General features: G+C 34.5%; 1 protein-coding gene across 2 annotated transcripts in view; it reads left to right on the forward strand.

Annotated features, from left to right (window-relative positions):
• The window catches only part of VPS50 (VPS50 subunit of EARP/GARPII complex), a 90,637-nt gene that overhangs the window by 26,329 nt on the left and 47,554 nt on the right, over positions 1-16,754 (forward strand). For both annotated transcript variants that reach the window (XM_070729003.1, XM_070729004.1), the window contains exons 10-18: positions 2,860-2,902; positions 3,687-3,785; positions 6,246-6,386; positions 8,004-8,136; positions 9,340-9,431; positions 11,180-11,274; positions 12,261-12,359; positions 14,718-14,808; positions 15,656-15,832. In XM_070729003.1, coding sequence (XP_070585104.1) covers positions 2,860-2,902; positions 3,687-3,785; positions 6,246-6,386; positions 8,004-8,136; positions 9,340-9,431; positions 11,180-11,274; positions 12,261-12,359; positions 14,718-14,808; positions 15,656-15,832 — 970 coding nt within the window. The remainder of the gene's footprint in view (positions 1-2,859; positions 2,903-3,686; positions 3,786-6,245; positions 6,387-8,003; positions 8,137-9,339; positions 9,432-11,179; positions 11,275-12,260; positions 12,360-14,717; positions 14,809-15,655; positions 15,833-16,754) is intronic.

Below are 16,754 nucleotides of genomic sequence, written 5' to 3' on the forward strand. Positions count from 1 at the left end.
CCATCCCTCGGGAGGTTCTCTGGAAGCCAAACATGCCCTTCCAGAGTCTCTGCAAGCCAAAAATCAGCTGGCTGGCACACACATGCATATTGGAGCTGAGCTAGTGCAACGGTTCGGCTGCCAGCAGATATAACTCCACCATCACTGCTCTAGATGGTTCTTTTTCAAAAGATTCCAAACATAGTTAGATCTAAAATGGAATATAAGTTCAATTTATAAAAAAATACATGGCGTGTCATCTACTCTTTTTTTTTTGGTTGCTCCTTTTTGTTAGGTTAGGTTTATTGGATTTATATGCCGCCCCTCTCCGCAAACTCGGGGCAGCTCACAACAATAATAAAAAACAGTACAGTACATAATACCAAATCCAATGCCCACCCATCTAGTTACAATTTAAATTAATAATCTCATAAAAACAGTATATATAAAAAACAGGCACACAGTCAATCAATCAACAAAACAACATGGGCAAGGGGGAGGTGTTTTAGTTCCCCCATGCCTGATGGCAAAGGTGGATCTTAAGGAGTTTACGAAAGGCAGGGAGGGTGGGGGCAATCCTAATCTCAGGGGTCCTCCCTTCATGAGAAATTGAATTTAAAAAGTACCCTTTCTGAGTGAATGGATATATATTTCTATACTTTGATTCTGTCCAGTCTCATAGACTGAATATGTCTCAGTAAGGTCTGTGTGATGGTCTATAACAGTGATGGTGAACCTATGGCATGCGTTCCACAGGTGGCATATGGAGCTATATCTGAGGGCACATCAAGTGTTGCCCTATGTCAGCTCCAGTGTGCATACGTGCATTGACCAGTTTATTTTCAGCCGTTTTTGTTCCCTCCAGGCTTCAGGAAAGCCTCCTGAACCCTGAGACAGTAAAAAATGGCCCAGTGGACCAACCAACGAACTTCCAATTGGCCTCCTGAACCCTGGGGACAGCGAAAAATGGCCCAGTGAGCTTACCAGAAGTCTGGAAGCTTCAGTGAGGCCTGTGCACATGCATGGGGGGAGCTGTGTGTGTAGGGAGATTGTGCACATGCATAGGGGGCATCACTCTGGGGGGGTGTCCACATAGCCGCCCCGAGTCTACGGAGAGGGGCGGCATACAAATCCAATAAATAAATAAATATGCAGGGAGAGAGTATTGCATTATGTATGTAGGCATGTGCTTGCACGCTATCATACATATGTACAACCTTTTGCATCCAAGCCGAAAAAGTTTCACTATCACTGGTGTATAATGTCAGGAACATTTTGTCAGTATGAAACAGAAATAATAACATTGTTTCTTCCCAGGTATTTTTAACTTTTCCTTATAATAGTTTTTTGAAAATTAATTTTTTATTAATATGTTTTTGTTTTCAATAATTTTATATTTTGGATATTTTGTTGCTTTATGAACAAGTACCTATTATATACAGCAATTATATAGGGATTCTGGTTTTAGCCTATATTACCCCTAGTTAGGTTTAATTTTTATTTTGTTAGGGTAAGTCCTCAACTTATGAGCATAATTCAGCCCAAAATCTCCATTGCTAAGCAAGACAGTTTTCAAGTGAGTTTTGCCCCATTTTATGACTTTTCTTGCCACAGTTCTTAAATGACACTTGACAATGCAGTTGTTAAGTTAATAATGTGGTTATTAATTGAATCTGGCTTTCCCATTGACTGCATGTCAGAAGGTCACAAAAGGTGATGTCATGATCTTGGGATACTGCAACCATCATAAATAAGGCCAATTGCCAAGGGTCCAAATTTTGATCACATGGCCATAGGAATGCTGCAACAGCCATAAGCATCAAATACAGTCATAAATAATCTTTTTTCAATGCCATTGTAACTTTGAGTGGGTCACTAAACAAATATAAGTCGAAGGTTACTAATTTGCAGGGATATTTAAAATTTTTGCTGTATAGCTTTGATTCTACTTATTCTTACATTTAGTATCTACCACGGGTGTCAAAGTCACCAACTCATGTTGACGTTTTTTCCCATTGGTGGAGCTGTGGTGGGCGTAGTCTGCATGTGATACATTCGGCCCGCAGGCCAGTTAGACAACCCTAATATATACTATGACAGTTTTAGCTACGCCATGATTGATTTTATATGTTTTTCCCTTCTCATATTATTTATTTTTCGGGTTGTAGTGCTCCATGCTTGTTTCTAACTGTAATAAAAATTTCAGTAGAATATCTCAACATGCACAGAATTAAGCTGAAACAATTTTTTACATTTCTTATGCTTCCTGGACTGAGTTTGTTTTGTTAAACGTCTCCACATGTCTCCTCCAAAGTCATTTCTATCCTCCTTACATCAAAAAGTTATTTAGCTTTTGATGGATCTCAGTTCAGAAAGAGAAACAATCCCTTGAATTAATCTTAACATCTGTAACTCTCTAGACACATCCATGTAGTTTTCTTACCAGCAGGATGTAATTGATGGCTCATTGTCTTTTCTGATGTGTTTTTTCAACTTTCCAGTCTGATCTGCAAACCTAGTTTCTGATGGTCTCTCATTTAAATAGGTGTAACTCTTCTTAACCTTTCTGAATGAGCCAGTTTAGACCAGATGCTATCACCTACTATAGTAGATCTTTATTTGTTTGCTATGAGATTCCTGAATTTTGAAATTATTTAGTGGACTGTCCATTTTACTGTTTGGTTTATGCATATTACACTGTTTCTACATCAAAGTATAAATTGATTGTCTGGGGTTCAGATAAAATGTATTGTACATAATATTTTAGAAGAATGACCTTAAAAGATTTCTGAAACAACACTAATATTCCTCTTCATTTGAAAAATAACTTCTGAAATTTGAAAATGTTATAACTTCTAATGGTTGTCTATTGTTTACCAGTGAATTGAATTCAAAATTACAGGACACCTTGGAGCAAATTGAGGTGAGTTTTAGTTGAGTGTAAGTAGTTTCACCTATTAAATGATAAATGTATTTTCATCATGCTAGACCAGACTAAAATCCTATCTATTCCAACATTCTGTTCCCACAGAATTTAGTCATATGCAGGATGCAAGTTCAATAGCTCTTTTCCTACTATTGTTCCTTATGCTGACTTTGAATTAAAGATAACCTGCAGTATAGGCATTTGGATTAATAGCATTAAGATACAGAAATTTACTAAATTACAATTGACTAATTTAGTGGTTGTCATATATTTTAGCAAAGATTTTAGATTGATTGTGTACGGTAATCCTACTTCTGTTGTAATTAGGAAATAGGAGAACTCTCCATATCAAATTTTTCCACAACCTACATAATTTACAATCCTTTATCATAACCCATACTTGCATTTTAATTAAACAGTGAAGTTGTAAATCTCATGAGAAATTAATCATTTCCATAGCCTGTTTAGTTGATTTTTGCCTACTCAATATTCCAAAAGTAAGTCCCTCATACCTTTGTTTGAAAGCGTTTTGTTTTATTGTGAACAAAAGCATCGGTAGTGGGTTCTAAATGTCGTCACCACCAATTCGTGCACGCACCGCCTCTGCGTCCCAGATAAGTGGGCAGAGCATTTCGGGTAAGTGGTTGGAGCCTCGTCTCTGCTACTATTGATTCGCTGAACCGGGAGCAACCCATTGCTAAAATGCATCAAATGTATTTGAATTGTAGGTTTTTAAAAAATGCTATATTTTACTAAATGCTAAATGATTTTTACTTTACAGGAGCAGTTAGATGTTGCACTTTCTAAAATATGCAAGAACTTTGATATAAACCATTATACTAAGGTGCAACAGGCATACAGGCTACTTGGAAAAACACAGGTTAGTATTCTCTTGTTCAAATTGCCTTCTGATATGTGAGTTAGCCGGTCTTATGGTAGTTTTACACTTGTGATCATGCAGCATACCCATAGTCTTGTGATCAAATTCAGGCATTTGGCAACTGACATGTATTTATGTCAGTTACAACATCCTAGTGTCCAGTGATCACCATTTGTAAGCTGGCTTCTGACAAGCAAAGTCAGTGGGGAAGCCAGATTCTCTTAACAACTGCACGATTCCCTTAATTACAGTGATTCGCTTAAGAACTATGCCAAAAAGGGGGTAAAATGGAACACAGCTCACTTAATAACTGTCTTGTTTAGCCATATAAATTTTGGAGTCAATTGTGGCCATAACTCAAGGATTCTGTGTCTGTGCGTGTGTGCATGTGTGTGTGTGTTTGTAGAGAGGCAACAAACAGGGGAGAGGGAGGGAGAAAGAGAGAAATACAGAGCACAGCTGAAGAAAAATTGAGTCTTGGAAATCAGAAACCTTATTCAAACGCTCATTCATGGCACCCAAAATCAATTTTAGATCATGTGCATATTTCTTTTTAAAAGAACTAACCTTTCATTTAATGCTCCCTGGAGAAACAGATTAGAATAATAAATGATTAAAGCATAGCCTTAGAATGTCAATGTAAGAAGAGCAAAATATATTTGCTCCCCTTAGTTCAATAGTGTTCGTGGTTCATCTCTGTTTTATCTTACAATTATATATTTCTCTGGAGAGAAAAATAATATTTTTGACTGGGAAACACTCAGTTGCTAATTTCGATATTATTCATGAATGAAAAAATTTCAGTATTCTAATTTATTTTTGGCAACCCAGATATACCACCTGTCCCAGCTTTTATGGAAGTCTTCCATGTCCTTATTTTGCAATTCATAAGTCAGTTTTGTCATTTCAACTACCTGGTACACTTTAGTTATCACATTGTAGATTGTGGGTGTGAGTTCCTCCTTCCAACATTGAGCATACGTGATTCTGTCCGCTGTTGTAATATGCAATATTACGTGTCTGTTGTACTTTGTGAAATGTTGCCTGAATATTCCCAGTAGGAAGAGTTCTGGTCTTAAATTTATTTCCTTCCTTATGATTCCTTCAATCATGTTTCTAATTTCCCCCCAAAATTGCTTAATAAAAATTTTCATTAATTTAAGTTAAAATTAGGAACCCCAATACCAAATTCAGAAGCAACAAATTCAAATACTATTCATATACACTAAAATACCATAGCACCATTATACCATTGATACAAGAAGGATATACGATTGTTAAAATGATATGAAGAATTGGAAATGTATCTATATAACCGATGTATAACAAAGCAGTAAAAGGAAGATTTTCCTTTGTAGACCAGACATAAGCTGCACATTGAATTCACTACTCCTAGAGTAGTTCTAATTGTAAATAACGATATCAAATATGTAATACATTAAGCAGAGTGCTTTATTTTCTCTCTTATCTCTTTTCACACCTATCTCTTTTTCTACTCGCCTTTTCTTTTTTCTTTATTTAAATCTTTGTGTATATATTGTATTGTATGTATTGTTGTTGTGTGATTTTAATGTAAATAATTAATAAACTTTTTTCAAAAAAAGAAAGAAAAAATTTCAGTATTTTGAGATCTAATTATATTGAGATGGGAGCAAAATATGACTCTTATTCTGATTTTGGGAATACGTATCATTATTATTCGCTTCTGGGAAAGAAAACCTAGGAAAAGAAATAGGGAAACCTTTGACCTTCAATTTTCATTTGAATATAAAGAGATACAGATCAAATTTGCTATAATGGATGGGAAAGTGTGCTTTGAAGTCCATGGTGGAAAAACCTCGGTGGTTCAGTAATTAGAGTGCTATACTGCAGGCCACTTTTGCTGACTATCGACTGCCTGCAAGTTGGCAGTTCAAGTCTCACTAGGTTCAAGGTTGACTCAGCCTTCAATCCTTCTGAGGTGGGAAAAATGAGGACCCAGATTGCTGGGGACAATATGTTGACTCTGTAAACAGCTTAGAGATGGCTGTAAAACACTATAAAGCAGTATATAAGTGCCATTGCTATTGCTGAGGTGCTGTTTGAGCTTGGCTCTTCGCAGTTGTTTTATTCTGCAAATAGGTAATATGTGTGAATGAGTTCAAGATTTGTTCCCTATTTATATACAATATCTTACTCAGCCAGTTTTGGTGGCAGTATGGTTTCCTGCTTAGTGATACCTTGATTAATGTATTGTTTCCTCCCTCATTGTTTGACTACCTATGCTATTGTTACTTAGGTGGATAATGAAACTATCGGCAAGCAAACCAATTTCAGAAAATGCCAAGGATTTCATTGTTTAATCCTGAGCTATGAATATATAGATAAATTCACTTTGTTGGAGTTGCAGAGTTGTCCAAATAGAATTAGGGAACTGAATGATTATATGATGCCTTTAAATACTTCTTCATCTCTATACAGACAGCCATGGACCAACTACATATGCACTTTACTCAAGCCATTCACAATACAGTATTCCAGGTGGTTCTCGGGTATGTTGAATTGTGTGCAGGAAACACCGACACCAAATTTCAGAAGCTTCAGTACAAGGACCTTTGCACAGTATGTAGTCCTATATTTAATGTTTGTATATGCTCATGTGCCTACCTATTTTCAAAAGTAACCTTTTAAAATTAAGTCCATATTTAATTTCAGATAAAAAACATAAGTCATAAAGTTAAAGCAATCTTTTAAAATTAAGTATATTTAATTTGGGATAAACGTTTGTCATAAAGTATGAGATGGATAGGTAAATTAAAAAGCATAATTTATAAATGTATGAAGACATCCCTCTCAACTAACAGCTCAGCAACTAGTAATAAAGAAAGCACAAAGTAGAGCAAAATGGAGTAAAACAGTGCAAAACAATGCAATGTAAAATAATAAGGCCCATAGCAAAACATCTTCTAAAATAAATGATAAAGCATGTATATTTCAATTAATATCCTCCAATTAATTTCAATAAAATAAGAAAGCTAGTAAAATCAAGGCCATCAGAATTTTTGCGTGGATGCAGTTTTACAGGGTAGAATGAAGTATTTGGATGGAATTTACCAAGAAAACCCTAGACTATAGGTAGACTGTGAAGCTGAAAAAATAAATTCCCCAAAACAGCAATGGGACGTTTAATACCAGATAGTCTTTAAATTTTATAGAAGTGTTTTCATATGAATCCTGGGAGTCTTCAATAAGCACAATCATCAGATTTAATGGGAAGTGACTATTTTAGGAATTGAATTAATTCTTAACAGCATTTATTTTGAAAACATGGAGAAAATTGTATATATTGTACCTAGCTTGTTTAGAACGTTTAAAACACATATTTTTCTTTCTACAAAAACCAAAAAAGCCCGCATGTGTCCCATATTCTTAATTTAAGCAGGCTAATTGACAAGGTGGGAAGAATCCTTCAGATTTTAAGTGCTAGCCCCTATTGACTTTTCAGACTAATGGTGTATTCAAAGCCTGCTAATTACTGCAATAGCAGCAATCTAGGAATGGTTGTTTTGGAAATTTATGTCACTTAGTAAATACAAGAGTTACAAATATTTTATATTAAATGGAAAGTGGTCTGTTTCATTAATGGAAAAGAATAAGTTGTTTATTTTATTTTTTTTAAATTGCAATCCATTTTAGAAGTCTATGGAGATTTTCAGTCATGTCCCAAAGGTGCTTTTTCAAGGGGCAAGTGGATTTTCTGAGTTTTCTTTCTCATCCAAGAAGCTTCTTCAGATCTTCAGAAATGTCTCCAAAGATAAACCAGAAAGTCCAGTTGTCTCTTGAAAAAGCACCTTTGGGACAATACATTTTATAACTTGAAGCCTAATAAACATGAGATAATGTTCATGGTTTAAAAAAAATAAAAGTGAGAAGGTTGGGTGTCCTCTTAGAATAAATTGTTAACTATTCTATCTGTATCAGGCAGAATATGTATTACAGAAATATATATGCAGCTTATCATTTTTAATGTTTGTTATTTTTGCTGGAAGTATTACAATTAAAATTAAGGCATACTAGGCGACATAAAATTTAAAATGTAAAATGCAAGATTAAAACGTGTAAGTTAAACAATCATTTTAATTCGTTTAGTGCTAATAGTTAACTTTTATGTATATTCGGCATTATTTTTGAATTGCCAAAGCAAGATAATTTCACAGACCTGTTTTGTGTATTGCACAGCACATTACATCAGACAGTTATATTCCATGCCTTGCTGATTTGTGCAAAGCTCTATGGGAGGTCATGCTGAGTTATTATCGGACAATGGATTGGCATGATAAATATGACCATGGGGAATCTCCTTCATCTTCTGGTAGGAAATGCCTCTTGCTATTTTCAGTTTCCAAGCATAAAAATTGGAGTGGAGCCCATCTGATCTGTTTGAACAAGATGGTCAAAATGTCTCCATTGTTTCAGTGGGAAGCTGCATGTTTTAGTTTAAGGAAAATGCATCAAATGGCTGTTGTATTTTATATTCAGCATCTTTTGTGATTAATTAGCATTTTCTTTGGCACATTTAAACATTTGTTTGTTGGAAATAATTAAGTTTTATTTTGTCATAGATTTAGGGGCTTAATTATATTTAGCATGCTTGCCTAATGCAAAAAATGCACAACTTGTGGTCCCAGAATCTCCTTCTACTCTGAAAATAATGACTTCACAAACTCAAAAATGTAACATAAATATTAGGACCTTCAGATCTACCTTCTATTATAAAACTCACTGGAAAACTTTGAGTCAGTTTATTTTCTCTCATACTGGTTTACTTAAGTCTTTTCAGTGGTGAAATTAAAGGAGAAAGTACTATGTACATCACATATACATTCCTGGAAGAGAGATGAGATTAGCTATACTTAGTTTAATTAATTGTCCTGGTTCCACCTATTCCTTTTTTGCTTCTGCCATGCTATTCATAGACTAAATGTAATCCTTACCTTGAAAATGTGTTGTATTTCAGTTCTCACTTCCACTGTAAGGTTGAAGTCTAGAAGTCTACATTTATTAAGGGGTTATCTTTGATGAACATAGTAAAGTATTTTATTGCACTTCTTCAAGTGAGAGGAGGGAAAATGATTAAATGAGCATTATGCTCTATTATGCAAGTGCTACAGCTTTGGTATATTTTGTCAGTTTGACAGAATCATTGGATTTGGGGGATCTCTATTACATACCTTATCAAATTAGATCTGTGTAAATGACTGGTTATTTTTTAAGTGATGCAGTGAGGCATCAATGAGGCAGAGCTAGTTACTTGGACTCTTACCATCAATCCCAGCCAGCAGATTAGTCAAGGACAATGTAAGATATATTCTAGTTGCATTTACTCATAGATTCTCTGTTCTAAGTTATAAAACACAAGACTTTGTTAATAGTATTTAATTTCTGTTCAGAGATGTTGAAGATTCAAAAGAAATAAAATGAATATGCAATGCATGAAATATTTGCTTTAAAAAAACAACAACTCAATTTTCTCCTCATTTCTGATGCCTGAAATTATAGTTAAATTATCTTTTAGATGGAAATAACATTCTGGATACTGAGGAGACCAATTTTGACCGCAGCTATGTGAAAAAAAAATTGGAACATGGGCTTTCACGAATATGGCAGGTTTGTTTGTAATTTGATCCATCAAAATAAGATCAATTTCTGTGCATGATTTTAAAAATGGGAAAAGGATTATTGATTTATCTTACGATGATAGATGTTTCCTGGGGATTGAGTATCAGTTGAAAGGCTTTGTTTTCTAAGTGTTTATTTTATACTGTTTTGATATCTCATTCTTTTGAATTGAATGCAAGGTGTTTTACTGATATTTTATCTTGTTTTTTATGCTGAATTCTTTGCGAAGAAAGAAAGAGCGACGCCTAGCTTTGTCATACTGCAGCAACATTTTTGTCTTATGCATTCAAACTCTGCTTAATGCTATTTTGAAATTTTAATTGTTGCAGTACAGTTATGTGCCAGATTCAAGGAAATTGATGTGAATAAAATCACCAAAGACTATAATCATGAGCTTTCTTTCCAAATTTTGGGTTTTTAATCTTTAGTTTTTTGCAGTCTTGAAATTCTAAGACTGAGGCCTTTTTTCTAGATCATACTGATGACCCTAAATTTTGTTGGCCATCATATTGCTGTGAAAAAATTCCTCAACTTCATTTTTGTAGTGTGATAACAATTGCTAGCAAATTCCAGCTCTTGAAACTTTCATCCTGCTATCAGCAGTTTAAAGGATGCATCTTACAGCATCTCCCATTGTTGGAAGGACAGAAACCCATCCCCGTGAAATGCCAATCTTGACAGCAATTTCCCTTCAATGATTCAATGACTTATTCTCTTTAAACAGTTCATCAACCTTTCTCACATGAAACTTAATTGTTTTGTGTCATAGGTCATCCACTTAATTCTTGATCCAGAAATAACTTTTCACAGTTTACCATTTCCCCCATTGTTTAGTACAGCAATGCACAGCATCATGAACAATCAGTATCTGGTGGTGAATTCCATTTAGAGGAACCCCTTTGGCAGTAAAAAATATATATTCACTGCATTGCTCACAGTTCATTCATAAGTATTCTCAGCAGAACTCCATTTCATGAACAAATAGCAACACGGTCTTTTCTCATAGTGATTTTCCCCAACTAAAGTAGAAGAACAGATGCTAAAAAACACACACAAGATCTTCTACTGCATCTGTTCTATGATGTTTTGATAATTTATACATTAAAGGCATTACCTTTTATTCAACCATCTGTTTTTTAAAATCTATCTGTGTACTAGCAGTTGGTTGTAAATATTGAGTATCTGAAGAATAGCCCTAAACTGCTATTTCCACAATGTTATTGATCCTACTTTTAAATTAAAAAAAATCTTTATTGCTGGAATCCCTGAATTAAATATAAGAGTAATGTGAGGTGTGAACAAGACCCACATATGCAGAGTTCAAGCTAACTCTATAATATTATTAGCCACCCATAGAAACCTTATCATGAAGATCGGCAGTATATAAATTTAATAAATAAAACAAATATATATATGTTCTGGCTATACAGTTTTGAGATTGCACAGTGATTCCAGGCTAACTCCATGCTTGTTCCCTCCCTGCCAGACTGGGTGCTTCTCAACAAGTAACAGCAAGGGACAAACAATAAACTATGTTAATATTAATTCTAATTTTAAAACTGAGTTTAAACAACTATCCTACAAATATGGAGATCTTTGATGAATTTCAGCTGACAAGCAAACTGATGTCACCCCAAGATTTTCCCTTCTTTATACTTGGTGATTGTTTAATTATAAGTAGCTAATACAGCAAATTATTGTTTCCCTAGTATTCCAGCCTTTTTGTTTTTCCATAGGATGTCCAATTGAAAGTGAAGACTTATTTGCTGGGCACCGATATGTCTAACTTCAAATATGATGACTTCATATTTGTACTGGATATTATCAGCAGGTAATTTGGTTAGCATCTATTTTAAGGAAATGTTATTAAAACGATTGTGCAAAATAGGTTGACAAGATTCTGTATATAATACTGTATAGAAGATAAAAATACTGTTCATTAATTAGCCCATTTGGCTATACATATGATAATCTCTTGAAGCTCTTAGTTATATTATAGTTTAACTTTCTCCACATTGGTGTTCTGCTACAATCCCTTAGCCTGCAAAGAGGATAATTTATTCAGATACATTTGGTACGCCACCTTAGGTAACTTTCCAATATTTTCATGCAATAAAAATGTAGAAAATGAAAACAAAACACCTTTTACAAATTATAAACATTTTTGAAAAGACTTAGTCTAATGAATAGGAATCAGCTTCCATTTCCAGTTGCTCCATATAAAAAGTCTCTATATCCACAGTAGATCTGCAAAATATTTTTCTTTGGATATTCTATGTGGAGGACGTACACAGGCATAGATGCTTCTGTTAGTAATTTGGATCAAAGAAATATAAAGCTATATATGCTATAATGAATTGCTTGGGAAACAACTGGTGATAGATTCACCTGTTTCCACTTTGAAATTATGTGATATCTTCCAAAAACACAATTTACTACCTCTGCAGCCATATATTCAATTACCTACAGTTTTTTTAATGCAGTACTCAAGCATTGAAACTATTAGCAACTATGATTCAAGAAGATCAATGTGAGTCCATTATTCTGATTTTCAGAAATTATAAATGAGATGTTTACATATTCAGAGATAAATCTCTAATTTAAGTCAGATTCAGGATCTCACTAAATTAAATTTTATCTATGCTGCTGCTATAGGCAGCCTTTAATTAGAAAGTCTTTAGGGAAAGCTACTTCAAAATCTTAAGAAATTGTTCTAGATTTGCAGAGAGTAGAGACCCATAAAAGATAAAGAATTTTTTAAAATATTTACAATTACATGATGTAGTGAATGCTTAATTGGGATATTATTTGTTCTAGGCTGGTGCAGGTTGGAGAAGAATTTTGTGGCAGCAAGTCAGAAGTATTGCAAGATTCCATTAGAAAACAAAGTGTTAATTATTTCAAGAATTATCACAGGTAAGTTTTACATTTTTTCAGTTGTCGAAATTTAATAATTAATATAGTGGAAACAAATTACTACGTTTCCCCGAAAATAAGACCGCCTTACACTTTTTGAACCCTCAAATAAGTGCTTGGCCTTATTGCCATGCACAGAAAAGCCTGATTGGGCTTATTATCAGGGGATGTCTTATTTGGGGGGAAACAGTATAAAGCACATGCTCATGCAGCCCATATTATGTGGTGTCCATATAATAAGAAAAAGCAAAGTGAATGTTTCATATAAAAATGTAGCGATATGAGAACTGGTGTGTAGTCATATAGTTGGCTAGTAATAACTCTCAGAAATTCTTACCAAGCTTTTCCCCATCATTATAAATGGGAGAAATTAAATCTCAGACTTTGAGTAACAATTTCTGACCATCTGACTGCTAATTTAAGAATATATTCCTACATAATTTTAATAATGTACAGAATATAGCCTAATCTCTATTTCCATTTATACGTTAGGCTAAGTCAAAAATAAAAGCACCACAATATACACTGCTCTTGTTTTAAAAAGTATCTTTTTTTTTTTAGCAACAAAGAGTGTTAAAGTAATGGATAATTAATCCCACATTTTTCTCTAAACTTTGTGCACAGGCCTTCAAGTCAATCTTAATAATGACTGTTGGACAAATCCCTGCAGTTTTCTTGAAGTGGTTTGTCATGGAGAGACAGTGACTGTTCCATAGTTACACCGTTTTATTATTATTATTATTATTATTATTATTATTATTATTATTATTATTTATTGGATTTGTATGCCGCCCCTCTCCGCAGACTCGGGGAGGCTAACAACAATGATAAAAAACAACATGTAACAATCCAATTTAATAAAACAACTAAAAACTCTTATAAAAATCAAACATACACACAAACGTACCATACATAACTTGTAATGGCCCAGGGGAAGGAATATCCTAACTCCCCCATGCCTGGCGACAAAGGTGGGTCTTGAGTAATTTGCGAAAGACAAGGAGGGTGGGGGCCGTTCTAATCTCTGGGGGGGGGGAGTTGATTCTAGAGGGCCGGGGCTGCCACAGAGAAGGCTCTTCCCCTGGGGCCCGCAAAACGTCATTGTTTGGTTGACGGGACCCGGAGAAGGCCAACTCTGTGGGACCTTATTGGCCGCTGGGATTCATGCGGTAGAAGGCGGTTCCGGATGTATTCTGGCCCAATGCCATGTAGGGTTTTAAAGGTCATTACCAACACTTTAAATTGTGACCGGAAACCGATCGGCAGCCAGTACAGGCCGCGGAGTGTTGCAGAAACGTGGGCGAATCTAGGAAGCCCCACGATGGCTCTCGCGGCCGCATTCTGCACGATCTGAAGTTTCCGAACACTTTTCAAAGGTAGCCCCATGTAGAGAGCGTTGCAGTAATCAAATAAAGATTACTAAATCTTTGCCTAAAACAGTTAAATCATGATTTCCTTGTTATTAATCTGGTACTTTCTAACCAGGACACCAAACTGACTCTCACTTTAAACTTAAAAATTCGTTTACATTACTAGATCTCATTTTTAGGCTGCTGGTTGATCTGAGTCTCTTAAAGATATCTGTCTGGTTTTTGTTCAGCAAAACTATTCCGTTTTTATCATTTCTAAAGGGAAATGGTAAAAGAAAATATTTTTTTTTGCTGGATATTTCGAAAACTGTTTCAACTTTATTTTTTAGCTTGGTGAGCAATTTCAAGAAGCAATAGCTCAGTAAATGTTTTTGTAAGACACCTGGAGTCACTGAGAGTCAATTGGGTCACCACATAAATTTTCAGAAATAAATAAAATGTCATTTAAATTAATAAACAATAATATAATTATTCTTCATTATGGTATTTTTCTGATCTCTTTTTACTGTTGCTAATTGTTTTTATGCTAAGAGTGTTACATACATTAATTATATTTGTGTAATTATGCTTTAGCTGTCTTCTAGTCAGAGGAAAATTGTCTTACTTGTACTTGGGAAAATTTCAGAAGGAAAGTTAACTGGGAGTGATGAAAAGGCTAATCAAGTGTTGCTCCATTTCATTTCCTGATGACTGTTACTCAAAGACTCAGTGCTTCTAGTTGGGAAGTTAGAATGTAAGCACTGTGTGATGTCTGCTTAGAAATTATACAATAATGCTACATGCATTATGAAGCCATATTTCTTTATCTAAATTATTCATGTCTTAATTTCATTGAATGATCCTGGTGAAAAAAGAACCAACCAATCTCCATCCATCTCTTGTCATGTACAACTGTATGGCCCTGGTGAAGACTTTACTTCTTCTTTGCTATTTTTTCTAAAATAAACGACACAGTGTGCTTTTGCTGACACTAATTTGTTTATTTCAGAACTCGTCTTGAAGAACTGCGAATGTTCTTAGAAAATGAGACTTGGGAACTTTGTCCTGTTAAATCAAGTTTCAGCATATTACAACTTCATGTAAGTGCAAACCATTTCAAACAGGAAATATGGTGGCTGCTTTGATCAAGGCTGCTACATAGTACTATTGAAATCTTGTATCATATACATCTCCATTCATTAACTTTTTGGGCATCACTATAATGGTTTCCATGGATCTCCAAACTCTGACCAAAATAGCTAAGAGAAAGTTTGTGGAACTAACCAAGTCCCAACCATGTTCAGCATTAGCAAACTAGTTGCATCTTCTGCTGAAGGGAATTATGGAATTACCAGCTGTTCCTAGCCGGTGATATCTCTAACTTTCAACAGCTCTGAAAAAAGGAGGAGATATACTGTCAGACTCCTTGAGTGAAGGAGAACCCATGAGGCATCTCTTCTGGGAATATAGATCTTCTCCACTATCAGCTTAGAGTTACAGGATGCATATTGATACACCCAAAAGCAGTTTTGGCAGCTTTTCTGAACTCAGTTTTGACAATCTTTTATATATTCAGCTATTTTTATTATTATATTTTTAAATAGCCATTAAAGCTAAGTGCATTTGAATTCTCATAGTTGTACACATGTTAAATCTCTTATTTACATAATTCATTGCAATGCATTAATTAAACTCTGTTTAAAAAGCTTTTTAGTTCTAAGATGTATTATATATCCCGTGAAGGAATTTGACAGATTTGTTAAAATTATACTGGCATTCAAATAACCATTAAATATGGAATTTAAAAAAATGCAGGAATGAAAGCATTACTGGCTAAAAAGTTAATGCAGGATTTGCCCAGAAAGTGTAGTATCGACATGTAATAATGTTGATACATATTTAGACTTTATAACCAGTATATAAATAAACTTCTGTTGATGGTAATAGGAATTTAAGTTCATGGCACAATCACGTTCCCCTACTGTGTCACCAAGCAAGCAGCCTGCATTAGAAATGGAAGGAGATCTAACTCTTTTTGAGCAATATCGTAATGGAGGAAATCCCTTTGAAATCCAAGCCAATAACAAGGATGATGAGACAGAAGACGTGTTGGCTTCTAATGGGGTAAGTAAAAAAATTCCTGTAACTTGTAGTGCATAGAATCACTGATATTCAAAAGAAATATGACAAAATAATTAGGAGTCAAAGAATGATTTGAAGTTTAGACATTCTCTTTGCATTGTGTAACTTATATTGTAGATTAAAAATGCAAGAATTTGGACCTGATTTATCTTGATCTGATTTTTAGATATATATTAGACTTTCTAGATCTCCTGTAATTGGTCATGCATGTAGACAATTGATGCTGTTATAAGACCAAATAGTGGCATCTTTACTATCAAGAACTGAATTCATTTGCCAGACAGAATGTTAAATTGTGCTTACACATCTGCTGACAAAAACTATTCTCCCATATATCATCCAAAGAGATGACTCACTTCATACAGAATGAAAGAAAAATAATTGGACATTTACAACTGGTAACAATAATGGGAAAACATTTACCGTATATACTCGAGTATAAGCCGACCCGAGTATAAGCCGAGGCACCAATTTTTGCCACAAAAACTGGGAAAACGTATTGACCCGAGTATAAGCCGAGGTTAGAAAATGCAGTGGCTACTGGTAACTTATAAAAATGGAAAACAATAAAATTACATTAATTGAGACATGTTTTAGAATATTTATTTTAAAGAAAACCAGTAAACTAGCTCTGTAAATTTAAAAGAGGGTAAACAAATTAACAATATTAACAATAAATTAAAAAGTAAAAAAAGTAGCTCGATCAGGAACAAAGCTAAAACCTAAGAGTTAAAATCCTTCAAAACTGGATTCCTTCTCATCATTAATTGGATTTACATTATTGTTCTGTTTTTATATATGCTGTGAGCCACCCTGAGTCCTTGGAGAGGGATTGCATACAAATCCAATTAAACAAACAAACAAACAAACAAACAAACAAACAAACAAACAAATAAGTGTATCC

This window comes from Erythrolamprus reginae, chromosome Z (assembly GCF_031021105.1).
Source record: "Erythrolamprus reginae isolate rEryReg1 chromosome Z, rEryReg1.hap1, whole genome shotgun sequence".
Lineage (NCBI taxonomy): Eukaryota > Metazoa > Chordata > Lepidosauria > Squamata > Dipsadidae > Erythrolamprus > Erythrolamprus reginae.